Source organism: Mugil cephalus, chromosome 16, assembly GCF_022458985.1.
Source record: "Mugil cephalus isolate CIBA_MC_2020 chromosome 16, CIBA_Mcephalus_1.1, whole genome shotgun sequence".
In the NCBI taxonomy this organism is placed as follows: Eukaryota; Metazoa; Chordata; class Actinopteri; order Mugiliformes; family Mugilidae; genus Mugil; species Mugil cephalus.
Genome location: NC_061785.1, coordinates 24,305,349 through 24,323,009, shown reverse-complemented (window position 1 = coordinate 24,323,009; position 17,661 = coordinate 24,305,349). Strand labels below are relative to the sequence as shown.

Below are 17,661 nucleotides of genomic sequence, written 5' to 3'. Positions count from 1 at the left end.
GGTTTTTAATATGTGATAAGAATACACACTTTTTAGTACTGTAGACTGCATATTTTTATATAAAAGGAGCTTAAAGCCTACGCAGAACCTTATTGGAGTTGAATACTTGATAATGACCTGCAGTGTTTAACATTTCTTGATATGTGTGTACAAGGGTCATTTACATTTAAAAAGTTTGTAAGTCTTTTTTTTTTTTCTAAGTAAGATATTTTTGGGGCTTTTCTACCTCTATTAGATAGGGACAACTGAAGAAAGTTATTTCCCTCAAGGATCAATAAAGTCTGTCCAAGTCTAAATCCACGCTACAATGAGAATCATAATTTCCCAACAACAAAATTGTGGCTAGTGAAAATGCTGAATGGCTAGAAACTTTGGAAAACAACTAACCACAGTGCCTGGTGAACAAAAAAGTGAATGTTAAGCCCTGCTAACACCATAACAACTTAGGTTACACAGTATAAAAATGGCATTATGGGATCCGAGTTTGAAATATCAAAATTTGCGAAAAATACTTTGCCAAATATAGCAAGAAGCATAACTACCACAAAGTTATCAAAAAATAAATAAAATGGAAAAGGAAACGTTTGTCTTTATCAAGGCATGAGGGTTTGAGCTTTTTTAGCTTTGAAATTATACACTACTTCTTGGTAATCCGTGTTAAATCCAAAGAACAAATAAAAGACTTGAACATGAAGCAAAGTTTTACCTCTCTGTGCCACATACACCACACCAGCATATGGGTTGACAGCCACACCAAACACTTCTCCGGTGAAAAGCTCATTGTTCTTGGGCCAGCTCAAGTCTAGTTTATATAGGGGTCTGCCGTGCAACCGGTACTCATGTCGAAGGCTGGCGCTGCATGGCTGATGTGTACCGTATAGAACCATCATGAGTAGGACCAATGACGCCATACTGGAAGCCATCCACCACGTATAGTCTCTTTTTTTCACCAGCATCGGTGATTTCACTATTGACTCGTACTGCGTACTCATAATCTGTCTGGAACACCGCAGGAGAGTAGACAATCTCACGCGATAAGCCACTTTTCGACCTAGCCGCAAATGATATTTTTACGATGTTTCAATGTTTAAATCCAGCACAGGGAAACCACTTCCTCTTAAATCCAAACGGTTTGAGAGAACACGAACAGTAAAAAATAAACACCTTTAAGTAGGAAGTGACGAAATACGCTTACTCATGTGACATAAACATAGACGCCGCATTGAGCGCTGAATGTACGTCAACGTCGCCGCCATCTTGGATGTGGCAAAGTGGAGCGATCGGAGAAGATCCCTCATTCATTTTTATCTGGAAGTGTACCAACCGGTTTACAGTACAAACCAGATCTCATGGCATTACTTTTCACAGGTAAGAATGAAAAGGGAGTTTAATGGGAGGAACTGTTGGTTGTTGATTTTGTTTAAATATGCCAATTTGTGATTTTATGGGCTGTTGTTTGAACAGTTCCGCAAATCTAGCTAACGGCTGTTGACGTCGGCTGTCACTTGTTGCTAATATGTATGAATATTATCCGGGTAACTGTATATGTAAATGTGGTGTTTGTATTTGTTTTAGGGGTTGGAATAACGCTCCTTCAGTCAGACAGTTCCAGCCCACCTTCCGCCGTCTGATACAGCAGTCACGCCATCGGCGCTTCGGCGAGGTACGCTCGCGCTATCTACACTTGAAAATCGAGTGCCCGTCTACATCGCATCGGACGGTAAAGCGCTTGAGCGGCTTTATGGTGCAAATTGTTTTCCGCATACTCTACAGCTACCACTGTGGTGATTTTCGACTTAATTCACTGCATCATTTTCTGATAATGTGATGTTGAATTCATATCCAATGAATGATGTATATGGGCAGATTAAAAAAATAATTAAAAAAAATAAACTAATTGTTTTCTTTCTGCAAACTCAACCAGATTCGTGTTCTACATGCCCCCAGCTACCACTGTAATGATTTTCAACGTAATTCACTGCATCATTTTCAAATAAACTTGTGTTGAAATAGGCTCCATGAATGATGTATATGAGCAGATTAAAAAAATAATTAAAAAAAATAAACTAATTGTTTTCTGCAAACTCAACCAGATTCTTGTTCTACATGTCCCCAACTACCACTGTAGTGATTTTCAACGTAATTCACTGCATCATTTTCAAATAAACTTGTGTTGAAATAGGCTCCATGAATGATGTATATGAGCAGATTAAAAAAATAAAAAAAATAAACTAATTGTTTTCTGCAAACTCAACAAGATTCATGTTCTACATGCCCCCAGCTACCACTGTAGTGATTTTCAACTTATTTCACTGCATCATTTTCTGATAATGTGATGTTGAATTCATATCCAATGAATGATGTATATGGGCAGATTAAAAAAATAATTCAAAAAAAAAAATAAACAAATTGTTTTCTGCAAACTCCACCAGATTCTTGTTCTACATGTCCCCAGCTACCACTGCAGTGATTTTCAACTTATTTCACTGCATCATTTTCGTTTTTCTTTTTGTAGATAGCGCGACCGTGCCTCGCCGAAGCGCAGATGGCGTGACTGCAGTCATCTGATGGTGCGGTGTGGTGTCTCCAAGCACAGGAAATGTGGGAGGATGAGACCGTATCCCTGGCTGCTTTTGAGATGTCCTCTTCTCCAGCAGCCAAACAAACCAATATATAATACAATGTTCATCAATGCCACCCATGTAGATACGTATGCATGTGTCACTCCTACTATTCGGTGCCATTTGAGTCCCGATGACATATTATGTTATTGGGTATTTTGGGTAAAAATGGGCTAATACTTATTTCTAAAAGCTTGGCTTACGTGGACAACTGTTCTCTACCATCGAATACAATGACATATATGCAGGACGAGTTGAAATTAAAATAATTTATTTTTAATAATTAAAAAATAAATACAATATAAATAATTGCATTACTATTTGTTTCCCAAATATATTAGTGTGTGTGTGTGAATGGGTAAATAAGAGGCATTAACTTAAAGCACTTTGTAGAAAGGCGCTTTATGAAGTTCAGTCCTTTTATTGGTTTACGGGCAGATTTGCCACATCCAATATGGCGGACGCGCTGACGTATTAACTACGAACTATATGTCTATGCAAAAAAACAATAAGGAAAAACACTTCTCCAATATCCAACTGCAGGCGAGGTAGCCGTCGAGAGCGCCGCTGTACGTACCATACCTCAACTCCATATTCGGCCTACATGTTCGTCTCCATTCGTATGGATGTTTTTCTGTGCCATCAGAGTTTGAAAAAATGAACATCAAAAAAAATTCAACAATAAAAAACTCAACCTAATAAAAATTAACATAAAAAAAAATCAACCTCAAAGATACAACCTAAAACAATTCAACCTCAAAAGTTCAACCACAAACCTTCAACTTCCAACTTTCAACCTCTGAAGCTGGACTGAACTTCCGGGTGAGTAGAGAGAAGCAATCGATCCCCGTCTCTATTCATCCAGCGTCTAGCCAATCAGGTTATGCTCCATTGGTCATGAGGCCCCGCACAGATCAACCATGGCCACCAACACGACTGATCGATCTTCGGAGAGTACTATTTGCGTTCGTGAAATTGTGTAATAAATATTACTCGATCAGTTTAACATTGACGGAAGTATTGATTGGTATCTACACTGAACCTTTAATGAAGTGGCGTTATTGAAAACTGCGTTAGAAACTAGCTAGTTACTGGCTGTAAGCACCTTTACCCTCAGCTACAAACAACAAGCCAGCCTGAACTGAGCAACTCCGCAGTGATGCCTGTAATGCGCTACTACTAGAGTAACTGAGTTGCTGATTCAACTCAAAGTGCGTTACTGTTTTTGTACATTTTCTGAGTAAAAAGGTATGTTATTGCTTTCCTCTTATACATTTTACCACTGCTGCTGTATGTCATCACTGGTAATATATATATATATAATACATTTTATATGTATAATATATATATTTAATATATTTATTTAATATGTTTTCATTATTTTTAGTATTTGAACTCTTGTAAATAGTACCTCATGCATTGTTTTGTATATACTTCGTGTTGACACTGTAAAGGAGAAGCTCTTCAATCTTGTTATACACTATACACTGCATGATGACAATAAATTCTATTGTATTCTATTCTACTGTATTCTATTCTATTCTAGCGTCTCGGGAGTGACATGACTTATGCGACAAGTCACGTTTTCAGGATAAGGACAACTCGTGTCATATCACACAGCGACACACCAACGTAATCACCAATACAGGGTGGAGAGATGCGCGTTTTCTGGCTGGATATACCGCCACTATTTTGAGTTTGGCTCAGCTAATTAAATATATAAAGTTTCGCAGTACTGTCTGTGCTGGTGACAAATTCCTGTCTAGCTTCAAAAACGCTACTTTAAGTTTGAAGAAACATTGGGAGGCACAGCACGGTGAAGTTAACACAATAAGTCTATATTTACTAGTTAACATTTAAGTCCCGTCCAGGGCCTCATTTATGAACCGTGCATGCATGTGTTGCATAAAGAGAGCATAAGCACATTCTGCCGCAAAGTATCGAATTTTATCAATTTGTACTGGTGCATAGCAAAACTGTGTACAATTACGCTCTGACCGTATATACACAAAAAATCTAGTAGTAGAACTACACATAGAACTTATTAAGAGAATCGTAGTGTTCATCAATCTCAAACCTCACACATTACAGCATATTGCCGGTCATCTATCATACAAAATGTCAATCCGTAATTTAGCAGACATTTTGAATAAATGGCGTGACAAGCTATAAAAGACAGTTGTGATAGGACAACCTGAAAAGAAAAGTTGAAGTACAAGTACAATTCATTATGTTGAGCGTTAATCTGTTTAACAGCACTTTCACAAAAACATAGACTACTGATGGATTTTCGCCGTGATTTAAAATTCTTGTTGGAGCGAGACATAAACCACACCAAGGCCATCCCAGTACACATCCAGCTCCTGTCCAGCCTGAGATGTTCAGCCACCGTAACTTTTCTATGAGTTTGGAGACTTACGCTGCATTTCACAGCCAACACTAAACTGCAGAATCATGCAGCAGTGATGGATGAAATTATGTCTCTGGCCTCAGTTTACATCCAGTTCGCATACAGACATCACCAACAAGTCATTCAAGTCATTGCCGGATTCCCAAACACAATTTGGAGCCATAGATTAACTCACATCTCAATAAAGGCACATGACGAATTCAGTTACGGATATATGTGAAATGATTGTATTCAATCAATACCCAATAATCTGCAATGCAAAGTGAGAAATTAATTTTCTTTAAATTGATCTAATTTCATATTATATTTATTTCAAGATTAGGTCAAAATCTGGACTGCAATATCTCTGGACTGAAATATGGTTTTTGTCTTTTGATAACTCTGGCCAGAATAGTGAGATTTTAACTAATCTTACACCAATATGAGGGCATTGATCTAACCTTTTATTTATAGAGAAACATGTTAACTAAAAGCATTGTATAGTTTCATTACAGAAGAGTTAGGTAAAATCTGGGCTCCAATGTGTAACGCCAGAAGACTGTCACTACTTGAACCTGGCTAATTCAGGCCAGCATGGTGGAATATTAATGTATCATACATTAAAATGAAGGCCACGAACTGACCTTTACAGAGACCACAAACATGTTGACCTGAAATATTGGTTGGGCTCATGGAAGAAGGGTGAGTTAGGTCAAATCTGGACTGCAACATCACTCCAGAAGGCCGCAAAATGTCAGTCCTGGAAGCTGGCTAATTCAGGCTAGCATTGTGGAATTGTAATATATCTTATAACAATATAAAGGCCATGATTACAGAAACCCCAAACAATTTGAACTGAAACATTCTAAGTGGTCATGGCAGACGGGTGATCAAATCTGGACTGCAACGTGTCACGCCATAAGGTTGATAAATGTCATCACACTAAGCTGGCTAATTCAGACCAGCATGGTGGAATTTTTTTCATTACCATGTTTTCTGATATTGCATTGTCATGAAGGACTACAGTATTGGAAAGTGATACACAAGGCCCTACAGGATATCTTTAAGCATGAAATACCCCTCGAGAGTAAGACTATGTTCTTTGGACACATAGCTGAGGAATGGCCAAAAAGAGATAAAAATTTAACAAATATCTTATGTGTGGCCTGTAAAAAGAGTAATACCAGCAAATGGATATCACAAGAGAGCCCAACTTTAAATGTATGGATGGACATTACAATGGACATCTCCAAAAGGAGAAGATAACAGCATGTGTTAATCACAAAATAGAGAAATTTGCTTCATGTTGGGAAAAGTGGGTCATGTATGTCCCACCCAATAGATCTGATTTTATTTTCACAGACCATCGATTGTGTTGTCTGGAAAGGATCACTCCCCACCTGTATATAGTTGATTTTTTTCTGTCTTTTTTTGTTGGTTTCCCTTTTCACTTTTTCGGATGAAAAAAGTTATTCTGACATTTGGAGCAAACAACAGATGTAAGATATATGGTTATGAGATGTATGTGATGAATATGAATGTCTGATTCCGGATGTCAATAAAAAACAAATTACAAAAAAAAAACAAAAAAAATAAAAGAAAGATGGAGGCCTAGTCATGTGATTAACACAATGACTTGCTGGGACAATGTGTGTTCTGTGTATCAGAGCTATGGTGCTCATGGAGCAAGATGTGTGCAAGAGTTCGACAGTAAAGCCTTAGCAGTTCCTGATTTTCCGGTCAGAAGGCGCACACGGTATGAGAATGTGTTATTATTTGTGCATTTTATATTGATTTCATGTTTCATGCTCCTACAGACCGGGCCAGTCAAGGTAATGCACTATAAATGTTTGTCTCTATTTGACATAGAGGGCACTATTTACAGTACACTCAGGCAGGTTAGTGGCTCTCAAATGAGTAAAATATTAATATGGAAATATTAATTGTTTCTAGAAATGTTTTTTAATAGGATTTAATTAACAGTGCCTTGGGGCACCAGACAGCCAATTTACCAAATATCAGTCTCATAAAGGTGGGTATGCTACTTATTAACACAGAACCTTGTTTAATAATTAGCTTAATAATCACAAACAATATTACCTTATTGATTAATAGTAGCAAATCTGAAGAATATAAGAGTTTTACAGTGTAGAGGCTGGCATTTTCACTTCACTATACAACATTAACAGACGAGCAAAGTTTCAAGTCTCAAGGAAGTTTATTGGACACATCTAGAAAATAAAATAAAAACAAACATTAAACTAAGGTGAGCTACATACATGTACACATGTGGATGTGTGTGTGTTAGTGAAAGTGGTCTATGTATTCTATGCTCAGTCAAGGTATGTGTAAGATAAGCTAACTAGGCCCAGTTATGTTACCAAGTCACATGAAGAAGGGAAGATGCTGGTTGGTGTGCTGATTTACAGGTCCTGCTGTTGATAGGTTGTCAGTCCTATTGTTGACCTTGTCAACAACAACCACAGGGATAATACTACATTTCTTAATCTCGTACGTAATGTTTGCACTTCTTCTGGTGCAGGCAAGATCCGCGCTATCCCTCAGACGATTCTTCTAGCGGCTCCGTTTCTCTTCTTCTGCGATGGGCTTTTTTGAACGTTTTTGTTCTGGGGTCACACGCCAGCGCAGTGGTTGTGGAGCATGCGCACACGCATTATCTAATTGAAAACTCTGATTCCATTTGCATTATCTGGGTGTCTCAATCGGATAATGAGAACTCCGATTTTATTCGGAGTAATGTGTTTACATGCACTTAAGTTCTCCTGTTATAGTCCGATTAAGGCAATAATTTGTTTTTTTCACATGCATGTAAACACATTGAGTGACCAGTGGGGGTCAAGAGTGGAGGTTTCACACCTAGGTGCAAAAAGGTGAAGGTTGCTGGGAGGTTGAGTAAGGCCTTCTTTGTCTGGGGAACAAAAGGAGCCATGCGGCCTTGTCCTCCATTTTGAATGGGCTGAGTCCCAACAATATGTAATTTAAGTTTCATTCACAGACTTTCATAAGAAACGGATATTGGCCAAAATACTAGTTTTGAAGGGAAGATATGGCATTAATTGGAGGTGTTTGTTGTCAATATTAGTCAAACATCAGTTGAATGCATGGTTTTATCCATCTGACCAGAAGAAAAGCGTTTAGCGCAGCTGCAGTGACAAAAATCCGCCAATCGAAAAACGTGGTCACCAAAGTGAATAACTTGTTCACTGAAGTGAGAAACGTGTTGACCATGTGTTGAAAGTCTGCACAATGTAGTGTGTTGACAGTGTTGAAGTATTCAAAGGAAATGGAACAACGTGGCCAGCTGGAGAGAGAGTGTACGCGACTTAAGACCGCAAAGTTTATTCCGACTGACTGTGAGTACCTACAGAATGACGTTTCTTTTACCTATTTTGCTTGAACTGATTTTGCTTTGGAGAATTGAACTGAACTGAACTTTATTTTGAGGAATTGAGGAATAACCTATTTTGTGGTCTCCTTGATTTATGGGTGATGGTTTTGTTGCATGTGTTTTATTTGTTTTGTTTTGATTCAAGTTAATACAATGAGGGTTGTATTGAAAAGGGTGATACTATTTTAGAAAAAAAATACAATTGCATTTTGACAATTTGTGGATTAAACAGAAATACGTAATTTGTCATGACAGTTCTATGGTCATGGTATGTTTACATTACATTTACCCAGTATAGACCAGTGTAGACCAGACAATGTACTAGAGGGAGTACTAGAGGCTCTGGAAAAGGAAAAGAAAGAAAATACGATGCTATGCTTTAACCACGAGACAGCAACCCATTGACATGTAGCTGTACCGGGTTGGGTCAAACCATCTTGGTATGAGGGACAAGGGGGATTTTGAGGAAAATAAAATTTAACAGCCTTCTGAAAATAAATTCTATTCTATGAACTTACAATTGGATTATATGATAACTTTTAATTGGAATATTTATTTAATAACTATATTAAAGTAATTTTAGATTTTTTTATTAGGGACTACAGGACAACGCCCAAGCCCCGATTGTTATCCCGCGTGTTTCTTCTCCTTATTTTTTTTCCTTTCCTCCCCGTTTTCGTCCATTAACTCGTCCTACAGCTCAAAGAGCTGTAGGGCGGCTTGATCAGGATCGGTGTGCTATTACTTTTCTTTCCGAAATACGAATTACAAGAATTAAATACGAAAAACTGCGACAAATTTCCAAATGAATGGGACGGCCGGAAAAAAAACAAAGACTGTTTTTCAAAGGTCTACTACTCAGGCATACTTTCACCTACAGACTTCATTTGAACTTGAAAATGTAGACACAAGCCTTGTGTATTGGTGTATTATTTTCTCGTTTTGATAGGTCTTATCGTTGTTGATCAATCACTGTTCAATGATCATGATCTTTTTCGAAAAATCTTGTTTTAGAGTGCGGAATGTTGGTACTTAAAGTGAGAGAACGTGTGTGAAACCCCCTGAAATTTTTCTCTTTACACGCTCGTCCCGGCCACAATTTACACACTAGAGTGTGTACATTACAACAGTACATTGTGGATTTAAATTTGGTTGAGGTATGGAGGGAACAGAATTCCGATAAAATACAATATTCCTGTCACTCCAGTCTTTGTAAATCCAAGCTCCCACATTGACTACTTTCTTATCTCAAGAGAGATTAAAAGCTACTGATATGACAGCATTATAATTAGCGACCATGCTGCTATCTAAATAAGTATTTACATATTAATTCATCCGTAGTCCCTGTAATTGAAGATTACAGGTTAGGTGGCTACAGAATCCCGACTTTATTAGACATGTTGGAGCTAAAGTAGGTAGTTATTTTGAAATTGACACAGATCAAACTTGCATGAGATGGGAAGTGTTTAAAGCCCACATTAAGGGGGAAATCAGCTACACAAGCTTCAAAGCCAAACAACAAAGAATACGCATGGACAACTTGGAGAAACTAATAAAGTCTCTAGAGATAGAACTACATAAAAAAGATGTTGGTACCGCCTTTTCTCTTTTTTTTTTTTTTTTACCCGGGTTGGGGTCCATCATCTAATTGTCGAAGCCTTGACTCCTCTCCCTGTCCGCTCGCTACACACCGCAGCTGGTACCAGACACACGTCACAGACACAGACACACACACACACACACACACACACACACACATACACACACACCTAATCGAAACAAACCAATTGTCTTGGCCTCCTCACATGCTACTGGCCTGAGTGGCCTGTGATTGGCCTGGCCTGCCCTTTCTGACATAGAAAAAAACTCACAGGTTGACCAGCAGCCTGTTGAATAACAAAAAGAGAGAGAGAGAGAGAGAGGGAGACGCAGGCCAGCAGGTCAATCATAGACCGGCGCTTCGGGAATACTCCTGGTTCTCCCTATGGCCAGTCTGGGCCTGCTATGATCAGGGGGAAAAGGCTGGGAAAATCCTGGCATGGAGAATCAAAAAATTGCATACCAACATGAAACTCTCCCACCCTCTTTGAAGCTAGCAATTATAACTCTGATCCTGAAACCAGCTAAATAATCTACAGAGTGCTCCTCCTATAGACCAGTAGGTCTATTTGGAGCTGATATAAAAATCCTTTGCAAAGGGCTGTTGTGAGTTGCGGCCACAAGATCGCTGGTGCTGGTCGTGGAGGTAGCCCCCGAACCTGCTGCTGGACACCAGCTATTGTCGGGCGGTGGAAGGATTACTTTGAGGAGCTCCTCAATCTCACCAACATGTATTCCTTAGGGGAAACAGAGCCGAGGGGGCCTGGGGCTGGGCCGTCCGATCTCTGGGGCAGAAGTTGCTGAGGTGGGGAAGCAACTACCTGGCAGTGGAGCCCCAGGAGAGGACGAGATCCACACTGGGTATCTCAAGGCTCTGGATGTTGTAGGGCTGTCTTGGTTGACACGCCTCTGCAACATTGCATGGATATCGGAGGCAGTGCCTTTGTGAGTGGCAGACCAGGGTGGTGGTTCCCATCTTTGAGAAAGGGGACCAGATGTTGTGGTCCAATTACAGGGGGATCATACTCCTCAGCCTCCCTGGGAAAGTCTACGCTATGACCGTGTCCCCAGGGGCATCCTGTGGGGGGTGCTCCGGGAGTATAGGATGGATGCCCCCTTGCTATGGGCCATTCAGTCCCAGTTTCAAAGGAAAACGAGTTTGGTCTGTGTCGCCGGCTGTAAGTCGGACATGTTCCCAGTGAGGGTTGGACTCTGCCAGGGCTGCCCTTTGTCACTGGGTCTGTTCATAATTTTATGGACAGAATTTCTAGGCGCAGCCGGGTGGTGGAGGGTGTGGAGTTCGATGATCAGAAGGTCTGGTCCCTGCTTTTTTGCGGATGATGTGGTCCTCTTAGCTTCATTGAACCACGACCTCCAGCTCTTGCTGGGGTGGTTCGCAGCCAAGTGTGAAGCGGCTGGGATGAAGATCAGCACCTCCAAGTCTGAGGCCATGGTTCTCAGTCCAAAAAGGGTGGGTTGCTTACTCCGGGTCGGAGAGGAAGTCCTGCCTCAAGTGGAAGAGTTCAAGTACCTCGGGATATTGTTCACGAGTGAGGGTAGAATGGAGCGGGAACTTGACAGATGAATCAGAGCGGCGTTGTCAAGGTAGGGTGAGTGTTGAAATGAACAAAGTTCAGGGAGTCTTCAAAGTTCTCCCCAGGCCGACCCGGAGGCCAACAAGACATGGTGGGCCGCTCGGGAGGGCGACTGGGAGGTCGACAGGATGTGGCGGGCGGCTTGGGAGGATGACTGGGATTCCGACAGGACATGGTTGGCCACTCGGGAGGACAGCCAGGAGGGCAACAGGATGTGGCGTAGCAGAGACGGGAGCAGAGACAGGTGCCACCCTCGTGGCGGGGACAATCGGGGCCCTCCTGGCCAGGCAAGTGCCCTCAAAAAAGGGCACAAACTCTGGTGTGAGCCAGGGTTTACTCTCAAGAATTCTGTCAAGTGAGTTGAGATCTCGGTTGACCATCAGCCTAAAGCCCGGTACTAGGTGTGCAATCGGAACTTGAATTGATAGATTTTTAAAAGAATAATTTTTATGATTTTAAGTAATTTTGATTGAATGTATTGATTCTTAGTGAATACATATTATACACAGAATGTAAAATGAATAATGGTTGAAGAGATGTAACTAATGATTGTGAAATCGGGAGCAGAATGAGAAAAACAGGACACAGCTGTCAGGCATTGGGGCAAAAAGGGGAACCGAAAGGCCAGCAGGCCTGGGGACAGGTCAGGACATGTCCAAACACACAGTTGTGGAAAAGTACAGAAAAATGTTCCAGTATTAATTAATAAGTCATGAGTGTAACACCCTTATTGGAGAAACAGGATGGTGTGATGGTCAGTCATGATGATATGTTGGAAATAGGATGTGTCGAGTATAAAAGATGTAATGCAGAAGAGTATTCTGGGATTTTCATCTTGGACACAGACTGTGCTGCATGTGGCCTGAGCCAACTCCTTTGCAGTGCTGTTGTGGCTTTAAAAGTTCTGTCTGGAATCCCCCTGCCTAGCAGTCGAGGATTGGATTATCTTTCGCATTTCGGAGTTCTATTTCTTGGACTTTGTACGGAGTCAAGGAGACCTACTGGATTACAATTGTGAAGGATTTTAAGGGATTTACCAAGGGACAGAAATATTGTTCATTGGGACTTTACAGTTTTACCAACTCGCACTGTGGCAGTAAAAGTACTGGCTTTTGGGTGTGGTCGCATTGGTCGTTCAGCTCACTCGACGCCTTTCCTTCCCTAAAAGGATTTTTTTTTATAGATTTGGACATTTTCTATGCCCCTTCTTCATTCGCCCAGCTCATAAGTAATTCATTTTGATCAGTATTTTTAGATTAGAATCTGACAATGATTATGTTTGATTTGACAACCCTTGATTACTTTTTAATTGATTATATGATTCCTGAATATTATTTAAACAAATATCTGATTTTGGTTTTGATTGATTTTTTGACCTGTTGCAATTGCTAAAGTTGAACCTGCAAGTAAAACTTGATTCTAAAAGTCAGAATCATTTTGTTGACAATTATTTCCCCCTTTTTTTATTGGTACAAAATGTCATGACAGTAAAACTATATGCAACTTGAATGATAGCTCCAACACCTAGCTCTTATCGGTCACACTAGTCTAGTCCACTTAAAACCTTTTTCAAGGAGGCCTTGTGGAAACAGAACAAGAATATTTCATGTTGTGACAAAATGGCAAGGCCATAGAGGAGGGAGACGGAGTAATTTGAACTCACAGTGCTCTTTATTCCCTCAGACCAGAACAGGGTTCATTAACACAGAGCAGGAACTTCTCAGGCATACACTGAGCTATAAAACTAGCTGTACTCCTTTTTGGCGAACCTGAGCATAGGCTAACACACAACGACATTAGGCAAGAACTTCCAGCAACAACAACACTTCCTGAACACAAAGCATTATGGGTAAACATCTTACAGGGGAACAGTCCATTCAGGAGTGTTGTGACTCTAGTTGCTACATAGCCCCCACCAGCGGGCCGCCTGTCCCGGCAGTCACAAGCTCAACACATAGTCCACATAGTGATGGGGAGGCAACCTTTGCCTGTTTTCACCACCTGTGACACGGAGCAGGCTTGCGGAGGGGGTAGAAGGTGCACGGGGTAAGCAGGGCACGCTGCCAACTTCTCCTGACTCTGCATATGGGCAATAGGGCGTCAACTGGTCTTGGTGCAGGACCACAACACGCCCCCTGATGGACATCTTCACCGATACACCACATCAGAGAGCCGTTCCAGCACCTCACATGGGCCCACCCACTTGCTAGTCAGCTTGGGTGAAAGGCCTTTTTCCGTGAGGGGTTGTAGACCCACACTTTCTCTCCAGGGGAGAAGGGCCGCCCCCTGGCAGCAGGTGTTGTATGCCCACTTCTGTTTCCCGCCAGCCAGATCCTGGCACCGTCGGGCAAAGTCGTGGGCCTCTGCCAGCCGCCGTCAAAGGCTGTGCAAGTACTCCATGCCAGGTTCTCTAGGGAGGTCGGTGCAAGGGGGACTGTTGAAAGCCAGGTCCACGGGGGTTCTTAGCTCCCTTCCAAACAGCCCCTGATCGCTGTGCAACTCTTCAGGTGCACCAAATCAGCAGAACATCTCGCACACCAGTCTCTCAGCTGTTGTTGTGGCGCTCCGGTTGGGGACTGCATACGCCTCTGGCCACTTAGTGAAATATTTCATTGCCACGAGAACATAGCAGTTCCCTACATCTGTGAGTGGAAATGGGCCAAGGATGTCCACGCCCACCTGGTAACACTGCAGGGGGGCATGGGAGAGCTGGCTGGGGCTTTTCTGGGCGGTGCAGGCGTCGCAGCAATGCACAAACAGTTCAGTGTCCTGACTGACACCAGCCCAGTAGAATTTCTGCTGAAGTCTGTTTAAACTCTTTGACACCCCAAAGTGCCAAGCCCCACCAAGCCATGGAAAGCCTGCACCACTTGTTGACGTTCCTTGGGCACCAACAGCTGCCAAACGGCACCTTCTCTGCCTGGCACCTGCCAGACATGATAGAGCAGTCCATCTTGTCGTGCCAGTGCAGCCCACTGGGAGTAGTAGGCCTTGGCTTCTATGCACAGTGCTAAGACAGCCTGCCAAGATGGGTGTGTTCCTGCGTCGATCCACTGGCCCACCTTAGACAGGATAGGGTCAGCTTCCTGTGCAGCCCGCCATTCCTGACGCTCCACTGAAGCCAGACTATCCTCCGCCACCTGGACCTGGTGCGCAGCAGCCACCTGGAGAGTTGGTCGATCTCGCTCCTCCTGTCGCGAACAGTGTCTGCACTCCATCGTTTCACAGGGTCGTCGAGAGAGGGCATCAGCGTTGCAGTGCAGTCGCCCTGCCCATGCTGGACCGCAAAGTCGTAGTTCTGCAGGGCCTCAATCCATCTCGCCAGCTGTCCCTCCGGCTCACGAAAGGTGAGGAGCCACATCAGGAAGGCGTGATCTGTCCGCAGAATGTAGGGCCGGCCGTAGAGATAGGGCCGGAAGTGACGAAGCGCGCTAATGACGGCCAACAGCTCACGCCAGGTAACACAGTAGTTGCGCTCAGCACGATGCAGGGCGCTGTAGTAGGCCACCACTCTTTCTCCTTCCTCTCTCTCCTGCGAGAGGACAGCCCCCAGTCCGGTGTCACTGGCATCCGTGTCAACGATGAAACGACACCCCTCACAGGTCTCGTCCCACTCAAACTGTCGGCCTTTGTCTGTAAGGCAGTGCAGTGGGCAGGCGATGGACGCGAAGTCATGCACAAAGCGTCTGTAATAAGAGGCAAGTCCCAAGAAGCTGCACACCTTGCCGATGCTTCGGGGGATACGCCAATTCTGAACTGCTTCCACCTTTGCTGGATTGGTGGGCACACCGCCAGCCCTCACCACATGTCTCAAGAACTTAGTCTCATGTCGCAGGAGGTCACACTTCTTGGGGTGTAGGTGCAGAAGAGATGTCACAGAAGACCTGGCGAAGGTTTACCAGTGCCCGTTCAAAGTTGTAAGCATTGACCAACAGGTTGTCGAGGTAGACCACACACACTGACTCCGTGGAATGTGAGCCAGGACTCTCTCCATCAACCTCTCGAACGTGGCAGAAGTATTGCAAAGTCCAAATGGCATTACTCGGAACTGCCAGAGTCCTTGACCTATGGTGAAAGCAGTTTTTGGCCGATCTTCTGGTGCCAGCTCCACCTGCCAGTAGCCACTTCTCAAGTCGAGGGAGCTGAACCATTGTGACCCCACGATGTGGTCCAGAGTGTCGATGCAGGGCAGGGGATAAGAATCTCTCCGCCTCATTGCGTTCAAGCAGCGATAGTCCACACAGAACCTCCACGTGCCATCCTTCTTTTGCACAAGGGCAGCAGGGAAGGCCAAGGACTGTTGGATGGCCCTGGATCATCTGCTCAGCAGCCTCCCGTCTGGCCAGTGGGAGACGATAGGGTCACAGGCGAGTAGGTGCAGCAGCACCGGTGTCAATAGAGTGCTGCACCAGCCCCGTCCGAACGCACTCATCATCCTTAGCAGCAAAGATGTCCAGGAACTCTTGGAGCAGATTCCCTAACTTTTTGCTCTGCTGGGGGTCCAGCTGCTCACTGCTTCGTTGAGTGAGTTCCTCGACTGCTCAAACTGTTTCAGGGGAAGGACGAGGGTGCTGACTGTCCTCCATTGGGGCTTGATGTTGCTGCTGGGCCACCACGACTGGAACGGTGCTGTTGTACCGCTCAGTTGCGGGTGCGCCTCATCCTCTTCTCATCCCCCCGACACCGATTGAGGGGCAGTCTCTCTGTGCCGATGTGGAGGACTGCTTTCAGCACATCCACCACGGCTCCCCAACGTTCCAGCAGATCAAGGCCGATAATGCAGGGATCCAGAATGTCAGCCAACCAAAACTCCTGCTCTGTTTCTATCCGCCCAGCCTGCACAAACAAGCTTTGTTTCCCACACATTGTTAGTTTCTGGTAGCACCCCAGGACGCACGAAGGAGATGACAGACCCCGAGTCGATCAGGGCTCTACAGGCTTGTCCGCTGAGGAGACAGGGCAGATATAAGCCATGGACATGGCCCAATCTGCCAATATGGTGAATGTTGCAGTGTCTGTGTTGGCTCACAGACACTGCGCGGTGTCTGTGAGCCAACTGGCCCCTCATCTGGTCAGTCGAGGAGCGCTTTCCAAAGTGTCGCTTTAGAGCCATGGTCACGGTTGAATAGTCACTCAACTCCTCCAGCGCCACGTGCAATAACACCTGCAGTGATTTTCCTTCTAGGTCTAAAACAATGTGAGCGGCCGTCTCTGCTGCATTCCATCCATCCATTAACTTTACCATTCCGACCTGAGTGAGGTAGGTTTCTAGCGGTGTGGTGCCAGCATATCTCGGGAGCTTGTAGGCACTCTGTGGCAGCGGGTGTGACGGCGATGCGGAAGTAGCGCCTCTCAGCTCTGATGACGGGAACAGCGCGGCCGATGAGCTCTCCATACTGCAGCGGGGTTAGCGTCTCCCGTTGCGGGCACCATGCGGAACGCAGCCGGTCCGCCTACAGAGCGGTGGGCAGAGATGGTGGTGCCTCTCACCGTGGCAGCAGAACAAAGGGGAGCGCTGGCGCTGTCCTGAATGGGCGGCTCTGTGGGGGCTGCGCTCCCTCAGTCCACACTGCTCGCCAAACTGTGCGAGGAGCTCTGTAATTGCTGTGTGTTCCCAACAATTTCAACCATGCAATAACTTAAAATATACAATAGTGTTTATCATTTTGCTTTATATTTATTTTCCACTTTCATAACATTTTTGTATTCATTTCAGAGTAATAAAGCAAAGGCAGTCACAAAGGCTATAATTTGTTTATTTGAAAGACTGTAAATGCATCTCTTAGTGTTGGGTCTTAAGCCTATATTGCAGCAAATAGAGGATTATAGTCAGTAATTGAGGAGAGTGATCCGGACAGTGAATGCTACTGCTCTACTGATTTGCATTGAGTCATTGACTTGAGTCAGTTTGCAAACAGATGACTTACTGATTCATTCGCCAAATGAACCACCTGAACATGAACAGATCACTTACTGATTCGTTTCCCAAGTGAACCACCAATACGTGAACGGATCACCTATTGATTCGTTCGCCAAGTGAACTACCAG

The 17,661-nt window shown here is 43.7% G+C and overlaps 1 protein-coding gene across 2 annotated transcripts in view; it reads right to left on the bottom strand.

The window, feature by feature from the left end:
* LOC125022068 (NHL repeat-containing protein 3-like) overlaps positions 1 to 1,152 on the bottom strand; it is a 28,331-nt gene extending 27,179 nt beyond the window's left edge. For both annotated transcript variants that reach the window (XM_047608361.1, XM_047608362.1), the window contains exon 1: positions 707 to 1,152. In XM_047608361.1, the coding sequence (XP_047464317.1) occupies positions 707 to 992 (286 nt within the window). In that variant the 5' untranslated portion in view covers positions 993 to 1,152. The remainder of the gene's footprint in view (positions 1 to 706) is intronic.
* Positions 1,153 to 17,661: the final 16,509 nt, after the last annotated feature.